Genomic DNA, 18,292 nt, shown 5'->3' on the forward strand with positions numbered 1-18,292 from the left:
GTAAGCGGCAATAAATATCTGGCCTAAAGGGCGACCATGGATGTCCAGGATGTTATAAGAAGCCAAGACGCGGCAGTGGGCGTGAGCCAGCTCAGGCAAAACGTCTGATCCAATAATGTTCCGAAAAATGGTGTCTTCGGAAGTGGCTGACCGTGGACCTCCGATTTGATCAGGAGAAGGGGCTGCAGCAATAACATCTGCGGCTTGATCTTCGATAGGGCTGAGCTGGCCAATCCAAATCTAATGGAGAAGCACTTGTGGGTTCAGCCAAAAATTAGGGATTGGAACAAACACGCAGTTGTCCGAAGTTGTCAGAAATCATGACGATGGTATGTGGGTCAGTAAGTTTGCGTGACAACCGCACGTCAGGTATTGGAGTGATAATAAAGTCGCCATCAGAAACAGTAGGGTTCGATGACACACAAACATACGTGACAGCTTGAGGTGGTAGACGAACAAAAGAGGTGGAAGCTTAGACGACTCATGGGTGCTTCACGGGCATCTGATAGAAGAGGAAGGTCAAGACGGAGTGAATTAACTGAGCAGTCAATGAGATCAGAGTGCGGCAGAAAAAAGTCGAGGCCGAGTATCAAGTATTGGAGGCAGCGAACAAGGACGGCGAAAAGGGCGACCGTGTGACTACCGGCGATGCCGACCCAGGCAGTGCATATTCCTATTACGTCAACAGTAGCACCATCAGTAACACGTACGGTCGGCGTCGTAGACGGCGTTAGGATCTTCTGCAGGCGGCGGCGTTAGGTGGAACTCATGAAGGATAAATGGGCTCCATTGTCGACGAGATCAGTCACAGTAACAGCATTAATTGACTTGGACGTCAAGGAGGCTATTGTCTGTGGGTAGCGTCAGTAGAGGGTTTGTGGACGACGAAGACACTGCAGTCTCATCTCTATAAGCCGCACTGTCTAGTTTTCCGGCTATGAGCATTCAGAAAAGTTCGGTGAGGAAGTTGGGCGAGGCTGAGGAGAGCGTGATTGACGGCGTTGAGGCGATGGTGATCTAGAGCAGCGGCTCACAGGCATAGTGATTTCAGGGGTAAGAGGCTCTCACGAGGCAGAACAGTGGCGAGTAGAGGAGGGTGGACGCTGGGAACCGGTAGTGCGCAGGTAGGCAGGGTGGGTGAGCTGGGTTGAGGTATGCTCCAACGGCGACGACAATTGCGAGAAGTGTGTCCGGCCCGGTGGCAATAAAAACAGATGGGTTGATCGCCGGGCGTTCTCCATACTGAAGGATTCCGAAACGGCAAAGCAGGGGTCTGAGTACGACGAGTGGTAGCCATGCCGTACCACCTAGAATCCGGTCGTGCTACTGGGCACACGGATGGGAGGCCGAGATTAGAAAGTCTTGTCTTACTGCCGCCTGAATCAGGGATACCGATGGCATCGATGAGTCGTAAATGTGCGATGGAAAGAAACGGCCGGTTGAATAGGGGCAGGACAGGCAGCTTCAAGCTGCCTGTCCAATGAGCGGACAATGAGCGTGAAGTGGTCATAGGCGGGCGGCTGGCGTGGGGTATCACATGACGAAGTTGCAGCCGTGTTCGGAAACCGGAAGAACTGTTGCGTTATTGGGCGGCTTTTGGCTTGTTCGTGCTGCGGACATTCGTTAATGATGGTAACGACAGCGGAAACGTTGGCGTAAACAAGCAAGTTGAACACGTCGACTGCAAAGCCTTTTTTAACACGTGCGCGACGTTGTCCGACTTATACATGTGGTCGCCAACCTTGCGGCAAAGAGCGGAGACGTCCTGAATGTGAGCAACGTACGGTTCTGTATAAATCTGAGCCCGAGTCAACAGTTATTTTCGGGCAGCAAGCTCGAGACCAGAGGTACTGCCTAAAAGCTCGTGAATCTGCTGCTTAAAAGTGTGCCCCGGCTGGAAATGTCAGCTTTGTGCGTCTCGAACCGTATACCCGTGGTGTGCCACCGATATAGAAGAGAACATTGGCGAGCATTATGGTACGGTCTAACCTGTAATTTGCGCTGAGACGTTCATAGAGGTTGATCCAGTCGTCAATCTCAACGTCAGCTTGGCCGGAGCACACGCCAGGGTCACAGGCAGGAGGCAGCGTTGTAGGTTGGAGCCCCGGGAGGTGCGGTCGGCGAAGACGGTGTTCCTTCACCGGGAGACATGGTAGCAACTGCGACGGAGCGGCGGCTGCGGAGCTCCGCGGTGGTACAGGGAGCAACGCGTACCTCCACAAGAAATGTCACGTAAAGAAAACACTATGCACACGGTGTATTTACACTGAGATACAAGGCTCTCAACAAAGTGGTGGACAGATCGCATGCAGAACGACACTGTCCTCCTCGTCCTCTTTGTCCAGCGATGGCTCTTTCCTTTCGCCTTGCGGTAGTCGCGTAGCAATATTCCACAATATACACGGAACTTCCACTTATTTTGCTAGAGGGCCAATGCATATCGCGTTATATTTTGGGGACAGTCTCAGAATTTGTACCTATATATACACCATACGGTCGTGACGGCGGAGCTTCACTGTTGCGATTAAATTACTCTAAGGTGCTAAGCTGCTCAACTTAAAGGAAATAAACTATATTCACAAGGGTATGGCGCAGTGGCTTAAGCCTCAAAAACACAGTCCATAGAAGGTTGTGTGCAAAAGAAAGGCACTCGTGCACTGGGTGCTTGTTAAAGAACCCCAGCTGGACCAAATCGATCCTGATCCCTCCATTACGACCTGCGTCATCGCCAACTGTGCGCTTTCACGACGTTAACCGGCATAATTAAACGCTGACAATTGCTTGTACTTGTCTCTTTCGCGCTTTACATTACGAACTTATTAGAGTAAACCCCGGTGCTCCATTGTTATAAGTATAGGAACTGCTCGGGTACCTAATTCAACCTCTTGCGTTGTCTTGCAATCAAAATCCATCTTTTCAAATAAGTCACTTAAAGAGTCGGAATCGAGCCGTCTGTCACCAGCAATATGCTAAATTTCTGTTCGCAATAAACAAACAAACAAACAAACACGGAATATGAGAGTCATTGCATCATGTCGCTTTTCACTTACTACGCGTCGTTAGCTCTTGCCGGTCAACCACTCCGCGCAAATGCGAATACTTCGATCGATTGAATTACGCCTCCGGTATAGATCAATTCACTGACAGTATTCGCGCTATGGATTTGTGTTGACCTCACACGCCGTACAAATTGCTCTTGGCGCCGCGACAAGGGGTTGTTGCGAAATAACAGGGCCAGTTATCGAAGTCACATCGATGACTGCATAACGGCCAGAGCTGTACAAGTTATTCACAAGTTATCACTAGCTTTTGGTAATTACTTTTCGAATCCGTGCAACATACGCCTATGAAGGTAAACCCTGATTTCGTGCAAAAAAAAAAGAAAGAAACTGCCAAAACTAATTTTCTCTTCCATAAAGCAAGAGTACACGTTTCTGAACAATATTGTGCACATTAATGCATAATAGTCAGCGTTAACATGCGCGAAAAATTGTGACGGAGCAAAACGCAGGAAACGGTGGACAGTTGTGTCCACCGTTGAAAGAGAAATAAGAAATTTGAAAGAGAGATAGGGAATGGGAATAATTGACTCATATTAAGTAGCGCAGTTGTACATCGTAGAATTGTAATCATGTACTAACAATTTATTAACCAACCTTTTATTGTCGGTCAGATTTGCTAATTATGATATACACTTTCGTAAACAGTGAATAGCTATAGGATCCGCTCATTTGCATCAAGATACGAAGGCGGCAGCTTGCACGTATATATAAGACGCTTGAGCAGATAACGTTTTCTGCCGGAAACTCGCAGACTCCCTTCACTGAGATCATCGGCAAGGTCACGGAACGCCTCAGTGGCACCCACCGAGCCACTCCGGAGGTCGTGCTTTGGAGCAAGGAGTACCTGCAGTACCTTTCGCACCTGTTTCACCAGCCCGTCATCAGGTGAGAACGTCGCGTGTTTTTCATTATTTGATTCTTTCTCGTTCTTTTAATGGTACGGAGGGGTTGTTGACGAGGAAAGTGGCTGCGCTTCGTAATTGGGGTGCATGGAAAAAAAAAAACCCTCTGTTACCTCTCGTACCAAGGCCTTGGTTAGAAAGGTTAGAAAGCTCACACATGAAAGGTGAGCGCGCGCACTGTTTGGGGGACATGCACCGCCGAAGCTGAGAGGTCCCTGGAGCGCCCCTGCTTGATTATAGGAGGAGGAACAAGGAGGGTGGACAGGGCATTGGGGTGGCGCTGATTGGTTCGAACCCCGAGCCAACGCTGCGTGGAACGACGTGCCAACGCAGTGTTGAACGTTGCGCCACACCTCATCTCAATATCCGAACGTGCGGATACTGTCCTCATGAACCGAATTACGGGGCTCCTCACGTCATGCTAAGTGAGCGGCCTACCGAAGCATTGCATACCACTCGGCTACGCGCACGACCGAGGTAGACGCCGCAGCAGCGTTGGGAGCGACGCGAGTACGTATCTCAGCCTAAAATGATTCCGACCGACGGGTCTTACGTTGACGACCAGCGCCTGCGTGCGGCCGGTGTGCGGATGCCGCGGTAGTGCGGCAAAGGTTATCGAGTGGCGGGCGGCACCTTTGGCTGCGCTCGAAGAGCGAAAACAGGTGCGTAAGGACATCGAGGCAAATTCTGCGAGGCCCTGTCGTGCATCCTAAAATCCCGAGCACATTAAGGGCAAATAATGTATGGCGCATAATTAAACGTATGCCTACACATAATCTTCTGAGCGTCTGGAAACCATGTCGGGGGAGTGCGTCGTGCACGTAGCCGAGTTGTATGCAATGCTTCGGTACGCCGCTCACTTAGCATAACGTGGGGAGCCCCGTAGTTTGGTTCACGAGCACAGTGCGCATATTGGGATATTGAGATATTGTAAAAAGGAAAAAAAAATGCGGGTAAGAAATTGCAGTAATTTATTCTCTAGATTACTACAGTCTGCAAGGACAATACACACCTACCTTAAGCGCCAGGCTGGCTCCTGCACATTCTATTACTACTAAACTCTAAGCCTCACTTTACACTTCATTCTTATATATAGGGGCATTAGTTAGGGGCAGTTACTGTTATTCGAGGCAGAAGGAAAATAACCGCTGACGGTTATTTTCTTTCTATAGTGGCACTGGCTTTTGCTGGGGCGCATATAGCGAAGGCGAAAGCATACTTAACACACACACACACACAAAGAAAGAAACGCCATCACAACACATGATGGTACAGGTGGATACAGAGGTCTTAAGCAAGAGAGAAAAGATTAATGAGACAGAGACAAAATGCTAGACCGATAAATATCTGTAGATTACCTGATTAACTGAAGTAGGCTAGCTGAGTACTTGTCGCCCCGTTCCGAAGGGGACACCAAAATTTCTGTATTCTTCGTTGCCATTTTGCCCTGATGGGAGTCGCGGAGAAACCCAATTGTCCATTTGGGTAAACACACAAAATAACTTAGTCACTACTCGGCCAAAATTTGGAAGTCTTGGAAAAAGAGTTTGACCCGCGTAGACAAGTTCGAAGGAGGGGGGGGGGGAGAAAGCGCACCTACCCCTCTGCTGTACTTCCTCCCTCCACCAAACTTGCCCACGCGAGTCAAACATGAGCCCTCATAACTGACGCTTATGAGTGCAGGTGTGCTAGAAAGAAGCGTCATTGCTCGGAATCATAAGAAAAAAACATCATAGCTATTCGCATACTATACCACGCTACTACAGCTGACATATAATTAGCCGTAAGATATCCAGTACAGGACGAAGAAATTCTCGTAGCCCGGTGGCATACGCTCAAAAAAAAAAAGGTCCGAAAGCGCCAGTTCACAGCCGCGGTAAAAAGTTGCCGGGCGTGGCCACCCGCAGGCGCCACCTGATCAACTACATGACGTGGCGCGTCATCCTGGAGCTGGGCCCGTACACGAGCCAGCTGTTCCTGGACATCCGGCAGGAGTTCCTGCGTCGCGTCGGGCTCGCCGCCAACGCGCCCCGCTCCGAGCACTGCCTGCACGACCTGCTCGCCGCGTTCCCGCACACGGCGGGCTGGCTGCTGAGGAACGAGTCCGGCTCGCTGCGAAACTCGCAGGTCGGTCTCGCGCTTGATCTTAAGGCGGGAACGAGATGCAGGGACGTTGCGCGCCAAAACTGCGATCTGATTACGAGGCACGCCGTAGTTGGGGGACCCCGGATTAGTTTCAACGACAACCGGGGAGTTTCTGTAACGTGCCCCCGTCACACGGGACGTGGGCGATTTTTGCATTTAGCCCCCCCCCCCCCCCCTTTAAGTGCCACAGCCATGGCTGGGAGTGAGCCCGCCATCTCTTACGCAGCCGCGCAACACCATAACTACAGCGGCGGGTGGTCTTCTTCTTCTTACGTACTCTGAATCTAATGCAACAAGTGCCACCTGCGTCTTCGACTATCAAGATTATTTGGTCGTCTTGCCGGGTAACGTAAATGTGTGCCGCGGCTGATACGTTGCTATTTGGTGTCGCACTGTACTGACTTTAACTGTTCTGCCGCATGTTCACACGGTATACACGTTCTCTCGAACAAAAGTTGTCAGTATTCGCTCCTGAAGTCTATACTCGACAATCTGTTCGCGCGGTTTCTAAGTGTTATTGCAATGTACCAACAAACCGTTCGGCGCTGCTGCAAGTCAATGCAAATTACAGGCGAGAATGCAACCGGTCGAGCAGTCGATTACGCGGGCTTCGATCTTTTACTACAAAATAAACTGCTATAGAACGTGGAAAATAATGTATTACATGCGCGAGAGTCCGTTCATGTGTATATGCTATACTCGCTCATGAATCCAGAAAAGACAGACGTTCACAGGAAGGTGGGGACTTGATGAGAGGAACAGTGGTCGAAGAGGGAATGTCGCTGGCTCCATTGTTTCGACAAGGAGACTTGTGTAATAAAAAAAAAGCAGCAGTTAAGAATGCTTTGCAATGCTGGACTAATTGGGACAGCATTGAACTATGCCATATTCGCTAATCTATGTAAATATTATTTTACGTGGCAGAAGCAGACATGAATGTTCAGACACGCACGCATGAATGGTGCGAAAGATACCCTAAACATGGCGTCAAAAGCCAATAGAAAAACTGTAGCTTCGCCTTCGTCGTCCCTGATTCGCTAGTCCTAGCTTCATTCATTATCTCTTATTCTTATTCTTTTTTTACAGAGAATATTTTTAGACAAATGAAGTTCTTGACTCATTCTTGTTCACAGTCAGCCCGCATAAGCATAGAATAAAACAAAAATAACTTTCCAAGCAAATAACGTGGTTACGAAATTTCTGTAGGCAATATGCATCTAGCATGCACCTACACAGAAGCATGCACAACGTTTCAAACTTTATTGCCTGCAAGAACTCTTTGAATCCGTATGGAACATTGCTGCTTTACATTTAACGGCAAGCTGGCGTGCAGATAATAGAGATCACCGCATGCTCCTTTTGAAAACTGGGCGTCTTGAAAGAGGGGACACTAACAACAACAAGAAGAAACAAAAAGCCAAGGGAAAGAAAGAAGCAATGCTACCGCCGCAGGGCATAAGGTCGTATGACAATTTATCGGTATCAGTCTGAAAAAAAAAAAAAAAAAAACACTGCCTTAAATATACTGTCATTCGCTGGCCCCACATTTTGAAGGCTCCGATTTGGATCACATCGCCGGTAACTGCGCTTACATCGATGGCTTTTTCGTCTTCTTCGTTATCGTAGAAACAAGTCGAGAGAATGTGCGAGGAACTGAAAGCCACAATGGCTCACAACTTGGACTACAACGAGTGGATGACCCCGGCCACGAGGCAGCACGCCCTGTCTAAGGTATATCGAGCCAAATCAAATCTTCATTTCGACACCAGTATGGCGCGGGGACACAGCCACAAGGCCGCAAATTCGTTTGAAAAGGAATTATGCCCCATATACACATGCACGTAATATCATGCTGCAGCTTTGTAGTGACAGTCGCAAAACGCTTGCGGGTCTTAAATCTGTATATAGTTAGTACTACTATGCGCTGGTAGCATGGCACTAATGTTCAGGAGTCAAACCGAACAAACACACATGCTTATGTGCACTCACGCGCGCACACGCATGCACACAAGCGCTGGCTGCATGTGCGGTTTGTTTGTTTGTTTGTTTGTTTGTTCGCTTGTTTGTTCGTTTGTTTGTTGGCTCGACACCGGCGCTGAAACGCTGCCTTTCACGAATATTTTCGTGAGTGTAGTTTAGTGTAGTATGTACTAGGTGTTCAAAATTAAGCGTTATGGTTTTCTTGAAATTAGGCATTGGAAGGCACGCGAAGACCACCTGTGCAAATAAGTTATGTGGCCAGGGGCGCACAAAGTGAGATGATAATTATCGCTGCCAGCAGCCCAATGAACTAAAATTGAATAATTAGCGTTTTGTTGACTGCAGTAAGTGGGTATGTTTGTACTGAAAAATTAGAGGCAGTCGGGTTTCTACACAGCATCAGTTGGAAGAATTATTCTAGCGTGTCTGTGCTCCGAGATATCCGACTCCAATCTTTAGTTGTCCTTCGCATGATTACGCATGCAAGGGAGTTAAGGTTCGGCGCAAAGCTCCTCCCTGATGTGAGTGGCTGTTGCGTGCGGTGTTTAGTCTGACAACGGCGGAGGCGTAGGCAAAGGTTATAGAGATTTTTTCGTGACTGTTGTGTACTGTTAAAATGTCTTGTTTTGTATGTTGCCATGTTGGTAACAAAAAAAAAAAGTGTTCCCCTTCCCCTCGGCTGGCGAAATCATTGCAAGTATGACAGTGCGACGTGCCGTGCAGTTGCTCCTCTTGATTTCAATAAAACTTACACTACTTGGGAATCAGCGGTCACTTTATTCGCGTAGCCCAGGCAAGGACCGTGCCCGCTCGTCTGGTCACCATTACGCACGCGCATTGCCAATCGGCTTCTCCGCAAGCGCCTTTATCTCGGCATGGCAGCTGCCGCCATCGTTACAGGTTGCGCGGTCGCGTGTTACGACAGCGGTTCCGGGTTCTTTGATGTTTTATTTCGCCAGCCGAGAGGGGAATGGGGAGCAGTTATCATATTTTCCTATGCCTCCGTCCCGTTGTCAGACTAAACGCCGGAAGCAACTGCCGCGTCACATCAGGGAGGAGCTTCGCGCCGATCCTCACTCTCTTGCATGCGTGATCATGCCAAGGACAACTAAAAATTGGAGTCGGATATCTCGGAGCACAGACACGCTAGAAGAATTCTTTAAACTGATACTGTGTAGAAACCCGACTGCCTCTAACTTTTCAAAACAAACATACCCACTTACTGCAGTCAACAAAAAGTTAATTATTCAATTTTTGTTGATTGGGCTGCTGACGGCGATAATTATCATCTCACTTTGTGTCCCCCTGGTTACGTAACTTATTTGCACAGATGGTATTCACGTGCCTCCCAGTGCCTAATTTTAAGAAAACCATAAAACTTAATTTTGAACACCCTGTATATAGTCTTCACGGATTGTATAGGTAACGCTTGAACGCTTAGACACGGCTTTTTGTGTGAGTTCTTAACGTCAGGTCCCGTCACTCCGAATGATCGAGCGTTTAGCCTCTACCTTCGCCATCCGTAATTGTCGATGTCCAAAAAAGTTGTGGTCACAAAGCTGACGTAAAGGCCGTAATACAGTAAGCAAGTGTACCTGTGTTTTTTTTCTTTCACATAACTAATGCCAACTATAAAAATATAGGGGTGCAGCTTGAAATGGGACCGACGACATATCGTTCGCAGTCGTTTCTAGTTACCCGAGGCAATTTTTTTTCTTCGATATGCAATTTTTTAGTTTATTACTTACATTTACGCATGCAATCTTTTGAATTTTTGTTTTAGGGCGTAAGCTGTATTTGGAAAGTTTTAGAACGTGCTCAGAAACACGCAGTGAAGCTGCTCGCACGACGTTATATTTAACGCGGTTCTTATTTCAGGGATCTGATGAAATCCCATGCGATACGCAACAACTAAAGAAAAAATGATGCTTTCGGAAAATATGGGCGCTTTCAGTCACGTTTCCCCACAACACACGCGTGAACACTGCCGTATTCTGATGTCTCAGTAACTTGGCAACACCTTGCGTTACCATGAATACTTTGTTTAGCGCAAAACAACAGACACAAGAAAGACGACAGGACAAGGCGCCTTGTCCTGTCGTCTTTCTTGTGTCTGTTGTTTTGCGCTAAACAAAGTATTCATGGATTCGCACCAACTAGCCCGCCAACGCATTGTACCTTCCATTACCCTCACGTGCCTCACGCACTCTCCCACAGGTTCAGCGCATGAAGTTCGTCGTTGGTGACCAGAACGAGGCCCTTGTGGAAGACGTAAGTTTTGCGAGCTAATCACTCTGTAGCCGAGTTCGGCTATAGCTCTAAACTGAACGTCGCCTCAAACGAAAACAAAACGTAATAAAAACAAAGCTGAAGTTATCTTGAGGTTCATATCCACCCCGAGAGAGACAGAATGTGGTTTTCAGGAAGCACCTTGAACGCCTGTTAAATGTTCAGATATAGCATGATCTTACATCTTTTTTTAAATACTGAATATACTTTGTTCGTAAAATTTTGATTTTAGACGTACCAGAAATTTGTTACAATCTCTTAAGCGTCTGCATTCCGGTAGACGTCACCAAAAGCCAAAGCCTTTACACGTAGTTTCAGTTTTGATTCACATTCAGGAAGCGTATTCAGTTCCACTTCCATGCTTTTAATTAATCTATTCAGTACGTGCCACAAACGTGCAACAGGAGAACCTTCTTACGTATGTCTTACCGTTTAGCTCATGTTTTATGGGTGATGCCCAAGCCCAGCCCCTAACGTCAGTTCCCTCGGAACAACAGAAACAAATCTTGAAGGCTATGCTTTTGCGGGTTTCAAGCGCCGGAATCGGTTGCAGGAACAGGAAGCACGTCTTGGCCGCCTTGTTTTGGACGTCACCTATTCCCTTATCTTAAAAGGACACTAAAAGGCAACTTATTCTGCTCAGACTGGTAAACTATTATTTCTAAACAGTATCCTTAATTCGCTCGGCGTTCATTATTACTGAGTCTGGCGACTACGGCCCAGAGTCTTTAGTGACAGGTGGCAGATATATAATTTGCTGGTTAAAATGATAATAATTTAGCGAAATGTGCAGTAGTTCTAGTTAATCCTTGACCAACTAACATTACCAGTGCTGACTAACAGTTTGTACACGCGCGAGCTGCACGACTTTTTGCATTGCACTGAGTAGTGACTCGTGTGTCAGCACGCTGTCTGGCCACGCCCCGTAAAAAAAAAAGAAAAAAATATGTACCTGAAATCGAACACGTGTGTAGTTGTTCAGACACTTGTTGCATTTCTATCGTATTACGCTAAGTTCCCGTAGTGAAATAAATGCTTTTATTGGTAATGCATCCTTAGAATGCCCCGTTAAAGGTTTGCGCCTCCTTTTGTGACCTTTGTTTGCCCAGGTAATGCCCCGGTTAATAACGAACAAGTAGAAAAAAATACAATTCGTTGATTGTGCAATATCACATACAGACGCCGCCGAAACGGCAGGCAACGCACAAAGTCGTGAGCAGGGACGAAAGCACGGAAACCGCTGATTCACTCCATTGCAATGTAAAGCTCTTTGGTGATTAAGTTACGGCTCCGATGCTGCATCGGAAAGTTAATTTTTTTTTCTCGCGATTTCCCCGTTTGCTCGGACGCGGAGAGCTCAGTCTACCAGTAATTTAAAGACACCAGTACGAATACTTGAAGTGATATATCGCCTCTATAAAAAATTTTCTTTTGTCTGCTTAATTGTCGTACATTTTCGGTTTTCTACAGAAAATTCATTTCCTTTTGACTAGATCATGTCGATTGAGTTGCCTTTCGTAAGTACGGACTCTGCTCCTACCGCTAGACCTGATATGGCTGATTCGCGAAGATTATGTTAATGGGTAGCCCGCGCAACTCAGTAATTGCGGAAACCAATTAAGGCAGAACAAACGACCCGACCATCGCATGCATGAATTCTTGCTAGCGGTGCGCTGGAAAACTCTAATTCCCACCAAGTCTAGAAGGAAACAGCCGGAGTGGTACAGGTTACTGCATGTATGGTGCGTCGACTTACAGCAAGAGCTAGGTCGTGGCCACTTAAATAATACGCATTGGCGGCGGCATTCCCACGGGGCGAAATAACGAAACGCTCGTGTAACCAGATTTAGGTGCACAATAAAAAAAAGAATCGAGAACAGGGGAGGCTGGAATACACCTCGAGAGGCCGTCGCCCTTGATGTTCCCGACTCGATATGGCGCAATAAAAGTGCCTAATATCGCGACGTTTTCGCGGGAATCCATTCGGGAAAGCTGTAGTTAGACCAAGGTGTCCAAGCGTTGGCGGACGCAAACCGTATCGGGCGTGTACAAAACAGCATGGGTCGAGCACGACAGAGCACGTGGGACCCACAATGGAGGTTGCCTCCCCCAATGTTTGGGCGTGGCTTGGGCCCCCTGTTTGCCAATTCTCTACTACAGAGCTTTGGAATGGGTATACCCAAGCCACACCCGTCAGCTCTATTGTAGCTTCGGCGAATTGGCGAAGCGAGCTAGACGTATCCCCTGCATGTCGAGCGCACTTCCCTCTTTTTCTTTTTGTATATAATTCTCGTAAATATATTGTTAAACCAAGAAGAGCCTCGTGATCTTTGGCGGCGAGCTCGAAGCAACCGACGGAGGCAGCCTGCATTATTTACCATTATCACGTCTTAATTGGTTGTTAATACTGGTTGCTAATACTTTCACAAATGCGTCGGGGTTTCACGTGTGACCTTTCACAACGTTTTTTTTTTTCCTAGTCTTTTTTTTTAAGCAAGCGTATACACGACGAGTCGCTCAGTTTGTTGACCTTTTGTGGAGCGGTGTCGGGAAAACACCATACCGTGGCGTTTTTTTCAACGGCCTATATCATCTAACCACTTGCTTCTCGCTGCAGACCGAATACCAGGACACGTACGTCATTCTTGTCGTCAAGCTGATGGTCTCCGAAGCCGAGCGAGAGTGGCAGAAGCTCGCATGGAACCGACCAGAGTTCATCGAGTGAGTCCAGTGAGGGTGTGGATGGTCATACACACGGTGTACGAATCGGGCGTTTAATGTTCAATTGCGGTGAATGCACGCATTAAATAAGTAATCATTCATATATCCAAGGATGGCTCGTTGGCCTCAGTGCGAATGCTAGCGTATGAAGAACCACAAAGGCGCTGTCATAACTATCGAAGCGAGCCCATTGTTCTTATGCACGAACATGGCTAGTTTTCTGCTTTACCCGCCGTGGTTGCTCAGTGGCTATGGTGTTGGGCTGCTGAGCACGAGGTCGCGGGATCGAATCCGGGCCACGGCGGCCGCATTTCGATGGGGGCGAAATGCGAGAACACCCGTGTACTTAGATTTAGGTGCACGTTAAAGAACCCCAGGCGGTCGAAATTTCCGGAGTCCTCCACTACGGCGTGCCTCATAATCAGAAAGTGGTTTTGGCACGTAAAACCCCATAATTTAATTTTTTTTAGTTTTCTGCTTTGTTCTTTTCTTTCTTTTTGTGTGTGTTTGGCAGGGGGTTGTCATGAGTGGCATGCACGTATACCTACGGTATCTACAAACACTGCGGCATAGTTCTGTGCTCGCGGCGTTTCATAATAGCAGGAAAGAAGTTAGGGCGTGTTGATGCGCTATGTATCTCAGTTTGCATGTTTCATAATAACGTACCGCATTCGCGCTAACTATAACTCAAACTGCACCCCTTCCCTCCCTTCCGAAATTTCCGGCTTCAGACCGCGCCTCGCGGTATATTCAGGTTCGTGCACCAATATGGCGGCAGTTTTCTCGTCTATCACCTCGCGTACGCTTCTGTTAAGTTTTGTAATAGCCCCAAATAAATGCAAAGAACAGCCATTTCTTTATGAGGAAAAAAAAAACGAATAATTAAACGCTTAGGTATTGCTTTTGTTTTATTACGAGGATCAACTTTACAGTTGTTATCGTCGTTGTTGTCTTAATTGCTGTTTGAGTTGTATGTATGGTTGTTTTCGTTGTTGGTCTGGTGTCTTTGCTCAAGCGCCATTCAATGCTATTAAAAATACAGTGAACTCCGGATAAACGAAATCCGCTTAAACGATAATGCCGGATAAGCGGAACAATGGTATCAAATTTGGTTGGCCGCGCAAAGGCCGAACGCTGGCGAATATCAGACAAACGGATCCAATCTTTTTGTAAATTTTGGTTAAACGGAAGTTTAACTGGAAACATCCCCTAGCATCAGCGCACGCAACAGCAAAGTCCGCCAAACATCCCAAACCGACGTGCCATAAATAACGAAGGAAATGCAATCAACCAGGCAGTTTACCGAAAATTTATGCAGATTAAAGACGAGGAAGTTGCAGTGCCGTTTCCATCATGAAGACTTCGCTATAAGGATTCCTGAGCAGCAACAAAGCACTACGGAATAGATAGGACCTTATAGTCAGGCTGCCAATGCTGTATGTTCACCCAGTAGCAATATGAAACCTCAGATGATGCCCTTTTTGCTTGGTTTGAATAGACAGGTGAAAATATAATCGGTGAGATTCGTGGCGAAAGCTATGCTTCTGTTAACGAAAGCACAGATATTACTGTTCCAGCGCGCATTACTGCATCAGGCCTGATGGCAAGACATATGCAGTTGAAAGTCTGCTGCGCTATTTTGAGCTAGAAGACTGAGGAGAGTTACTCGAACTTTATTTCGCGCATAAGCGCTGTCTTGAGCGAAAGAAGCTACAATGTTAAGATCAGAGCGCTGTAAAGTCTTTCTTTTTCACCACATCATTATCAACACACTCGGACGCTTTTGTAATAAAGTAATTCTTGGGGATTGTTTCGTCCTTCGCCTAAATGAAAGTTAGAATAAAGAGAACACATTTTTATGTATCTTTTAGTTCCGTTTAAGCGGAGTCAACTGTATGCAGAAGTGCACATTCGCATTTAACGTTCATCTCCAACTGTGTTGTCTTTCATTCCAGCGATGTGCCGTATTCTTCGTTAGAAGTTTCTTACGACCCAATATACAACACAGTAGGTAAGTTAATCTCCTTCTGTTGGACGGTGTGATACACGTTTGTCGACGACATACATGTACTACAGTCGCGAGTAATGCGAGCGGAAACGTTGAATTCGTTGTCAAACAACAATTACTCGCGATCTGTGAATTCATATCTGACAAGGTAATTAGTAATAAGTATGCTGTGTCGTTAGTATTATCGAGCACTTTTGTGTGTTTTGAGTATTGAGCACGTTTGTGAGGCACTATTGTTTTGCATGTGCGTTTAGCCACCGAGGCTTCTAGAAAGCAATTTTTAAGAGTTCCGTTTCATACTATGCGCGAGGGTACATTTTTAACGAATCCCGACGTACGTAGCGCCAGAAACATATTACAAATTTTCACAAATTGCTGGCATTATGCGTCAAGGGATCCGCTTGGCGCAGAGCAGATGTGTCTGCGCACGCGCAGTACGGTCGGTTCCGTATTCTGGATACGCCATAAGCCTTGCAACCTCCCAATCTGTTGTGCTTTAAACGACTTGCCCATTGCCGCTATACACTTATCAAACTACCAGCGCCCTGATCCATTGTTATCGCACCGAGAACACTCGCGCTTTGGCTATCCGTATTACAGGCTTCCGATGCGCACCCACACAAATTGGAGTTTTCCTGGTTACAACTTGTGCACTGTTAAAAGAAAATACTTATTGTTCATTGCATTTAGCGCAGAACGGCCTCGAGGTTTATAGTGCATTTTTGGCTCGGTGACCTTTACAAAGCGTTTATTTTTCGAATATTCTCTACAGTAACGACTAAGCTAGTTTTCGTTCGTGCGTTATTTCACTCTAAAGTGCAAACATAACATCGATAGGAATGTAATATAAAGGCGTTATTTATAGGTACCTGTGACGCCAGGCATCAGGTCATCGTACACAAAGTATGACGCTTAGTGCGAAGCTCACCTATAAACCGCTTCTGTCAATTTCAATCCAATATAGTGTTGCTTTTATGGCAAATTAGATCTGTGGTAAGCCCGCAAGATGGAGGAAAGTTCAGAAGAGGGGAAAATTGTAATCCGCTGGCTGTAGCACAATGCTGCATAGTAAACACACACAGGTTTTCCAGAAAGAAAGCTTCGCAGTTGAAGCAAAAAAAATAACAAAAATAAAAATATTTAGCTCTGACTGTAAAGCGACCACCCCGGAAAGACGTTGGTCCTTTGTTTGAGTTCCGGACCCGGACGAATGTTTCCTTCAACTGCGAAGGTGTTTTTCTGTTTTTTTTTTTGCTGGAAACTCGTGTATGTTTACTCTGCAGCTTGGTGCTGCCCTTTATCGTTCCTTTTAGACGGTGAGAAAAAAATAAGCACGACGTCGAAGCAATGTTCTTACCTTGAAATGTGAAACGCTTTCCGTCATAAAGTCTATACAGCAGTGAAATTGTACTGGAGACCTGTCAGAAGCAAGTAAGATGCCCATATCCACCTTTTTTTTTTTTTACTTTCATTCATCGCAGTCGTTCCAGGTGCGATGCTTGAACCACCTCTTTACACGGACGGCCTCAGCCCGTAAGTCATTCCCTATGCCACACGAGGAATAATTTCCTCAATGCACTCCCTAGTCGACTCCAAAAACGAGGTAGTTGGGAACGGACGTATACCTTGCACAAATATATCAAGGTGTTTCCACAGACAAGCTATACGTTTCATCATAGTACCGACCTGCAGCACTATCAGTGCTCAAAGTTAAGAAAAGATCCACCAATGGAGGGACAACCCAGGGAGGCTTTGTTCAGCGATCATCACACGAGGACGTACGCGAGCAAGATTATGTAGCTTGTGCTAGGTTAACTAAATGAAAACATACGTGAAATACGCGAGGTTGTAAATATAGGCACGTAATTATAAAAATATCAACCTTTTACCCGTAAGATGGCCAGCCAATTGGTTCTAATGCAAGACTTGAAGGTCATCACCCGAGCACTTCACGACCGGCTCCGGACACGCAAAATGCAGAAGCTGCTAATTTCTGCCGAGTAATGAACTTAGACCGATGTCACCCAGAAAACCTACGTCGAACTGCTGCATATCTCCCCGGCATGTATTGTTTCGAGCCAGCCAAAACATTTCTATGAAGCGCACCTTGGTAGATCACGCGAATCGTTACGCGTCCCTTCTGCGCCCAAGGCTGCGCTTCTCAGTGACTATTCCCTTGCGCACGAGTCTGCATCTCAAATCTCCACTGCTCAGAACGCCGGATCAAAAACTACAAAAAGCCCTCGTTGCCTGGGCCGAAAGGGTCGCTCCTCGCGAGGGGCCATCCTAGGACTCGGGCCTGCCAGGTCATAACTGAGCAGAATCTCAATAAAGTTGTTACCACCACCACCCACTGCTTCGGCGGTAATGTTTTGTTTGATGGAGCGCGGAATGCCAAAACATTCGTGCGTTTGGATTGTCGTTTAGGAGGTAACCGCGCTAAGGACACGGACAAAGGTGAAGGCACATAGAAAACGACACAATAAGCAAACTAGCGAATGTTTTCACGTTACCAAATTTAGGTTCACGATTAGTGTGCTTATAATTACAACCACTGAGGAGGAGCCTATCCGACGAGCGATCTGAAGCCCTCCACTGAAGTGCATGGTGTAGCTCTGGGGAATGGAGCGCCAACAAACAGTTCGTCACATATATCATGGCATCGAGATGAGTAATTAGGACGACCACTCAATACGAAAGTCACCGTCGTCAGTAATATTGTAGCACTCTTCAATGAAGCACACTAAACACACTGGTTTATTGTGGGCGAACTTGTGCCCAGAAACTAAATATTAAGCATTCACACACTTTAAAAGAAGAGTTAACAGCAGCCTATTCCACAGCCAACCGCGTCTCTCCGCCGAACGCACTTTTCACGCGCCCCGAAGGCCAAGAGCCACGCCGTGGCTTCTCATTGGATGGCAGACTCGGGCGCTGCCGTGAGCGCGTGCACGGGAGACGCGCTGTATCGCCATGCGCGAGGCGTTGCTGGCGTTCTTCTAATGGCGATGCGACGAGTAATGGGTTTTAGCGATGAGACGCTTGGAAAGGTGCCTCACGAGAGTGCTCGTACCTGGCATGTGGAGAGCTCTCTGCGGCATTAGTCCCCCTCCGAAAACGCATCGTCCCGATGCGTATGAAACAAATTTATCTATAGATGTGCTTTCATTGCCTGTCGTAGTAAG

The 18,292-nt window shown here is 46.9% G+C and overlaps 2 protein-coding genes across 2 annotated transcripts in view; both read left to right on the forward strand.

Moving 5' to 3' along the window:
- Positions 1-7,216, forward strand: part of LOC129380225 (membrane metallo-endopeptidase-like 1) — a 28,263-nt gene extending 21,047 nt beyond the window's left edge. The window contains exons 7-9 of the mRNA XM_055073815.1: positions 3,814-3,947; positions 5,872-6,091; positions 7,196-7,216. Coding sequence (XP_054929790.1) covers positions 3,814-3,947; positions 5,872-6,091; positions 7,196-7,216 — 375 coding nt within the window. The remainder of the gene's footprint in view (positions 1-3,813; positions 3,948-5,871; positions 6,092-7,195) is intronic.
- LOC126538734 (membrane metallo-endopeptidase-like 1) overlaps positions 7,037-18,292 on the forward strand; it is a 29,117-nt gene continuing 17,861 nt past the window's right edge. The window contains exons 1-5 of the mRNA XM_050185470.3: positions 7,037-7,840; positions 10,307-10,360; positions 12,996-13,099; positions 15,055-15,110; positions 16,589-16,640. Of these exons, the coding sequence (XP_050041427.3) occupies positions 7,751-7,840; positions 10,307-10,360; positions 12,996-13,099; positions 15,055-15,110; positions 16,589-16,640 (356 nt within the window). The 5' untranslated portion in view covers positions 7,037-7,750. The remainder of the gene's footprint in view (positions 7,841-10,306; positions 10,361-12,995; positions 13,100-15,054; positions 15,111-16,588; positions 16,641-18,292) is intronic.

Source organism: Dermacentor andersoni, chromosome 3 (genome assembly GCF_023375885.2).
Source record: "Dermacentor andersoni chromosome 3, qqDerAnde1_hic_scaffold, whole genome shotgun sequence".
Classification (NCBI taxonomy): domain Eukaryota; kingdom Metazoa; phylum Arthropoda; class Arachnida; order Ixodida; family Ixodidae; genus Dermacentor; species Dermacentor andersoni.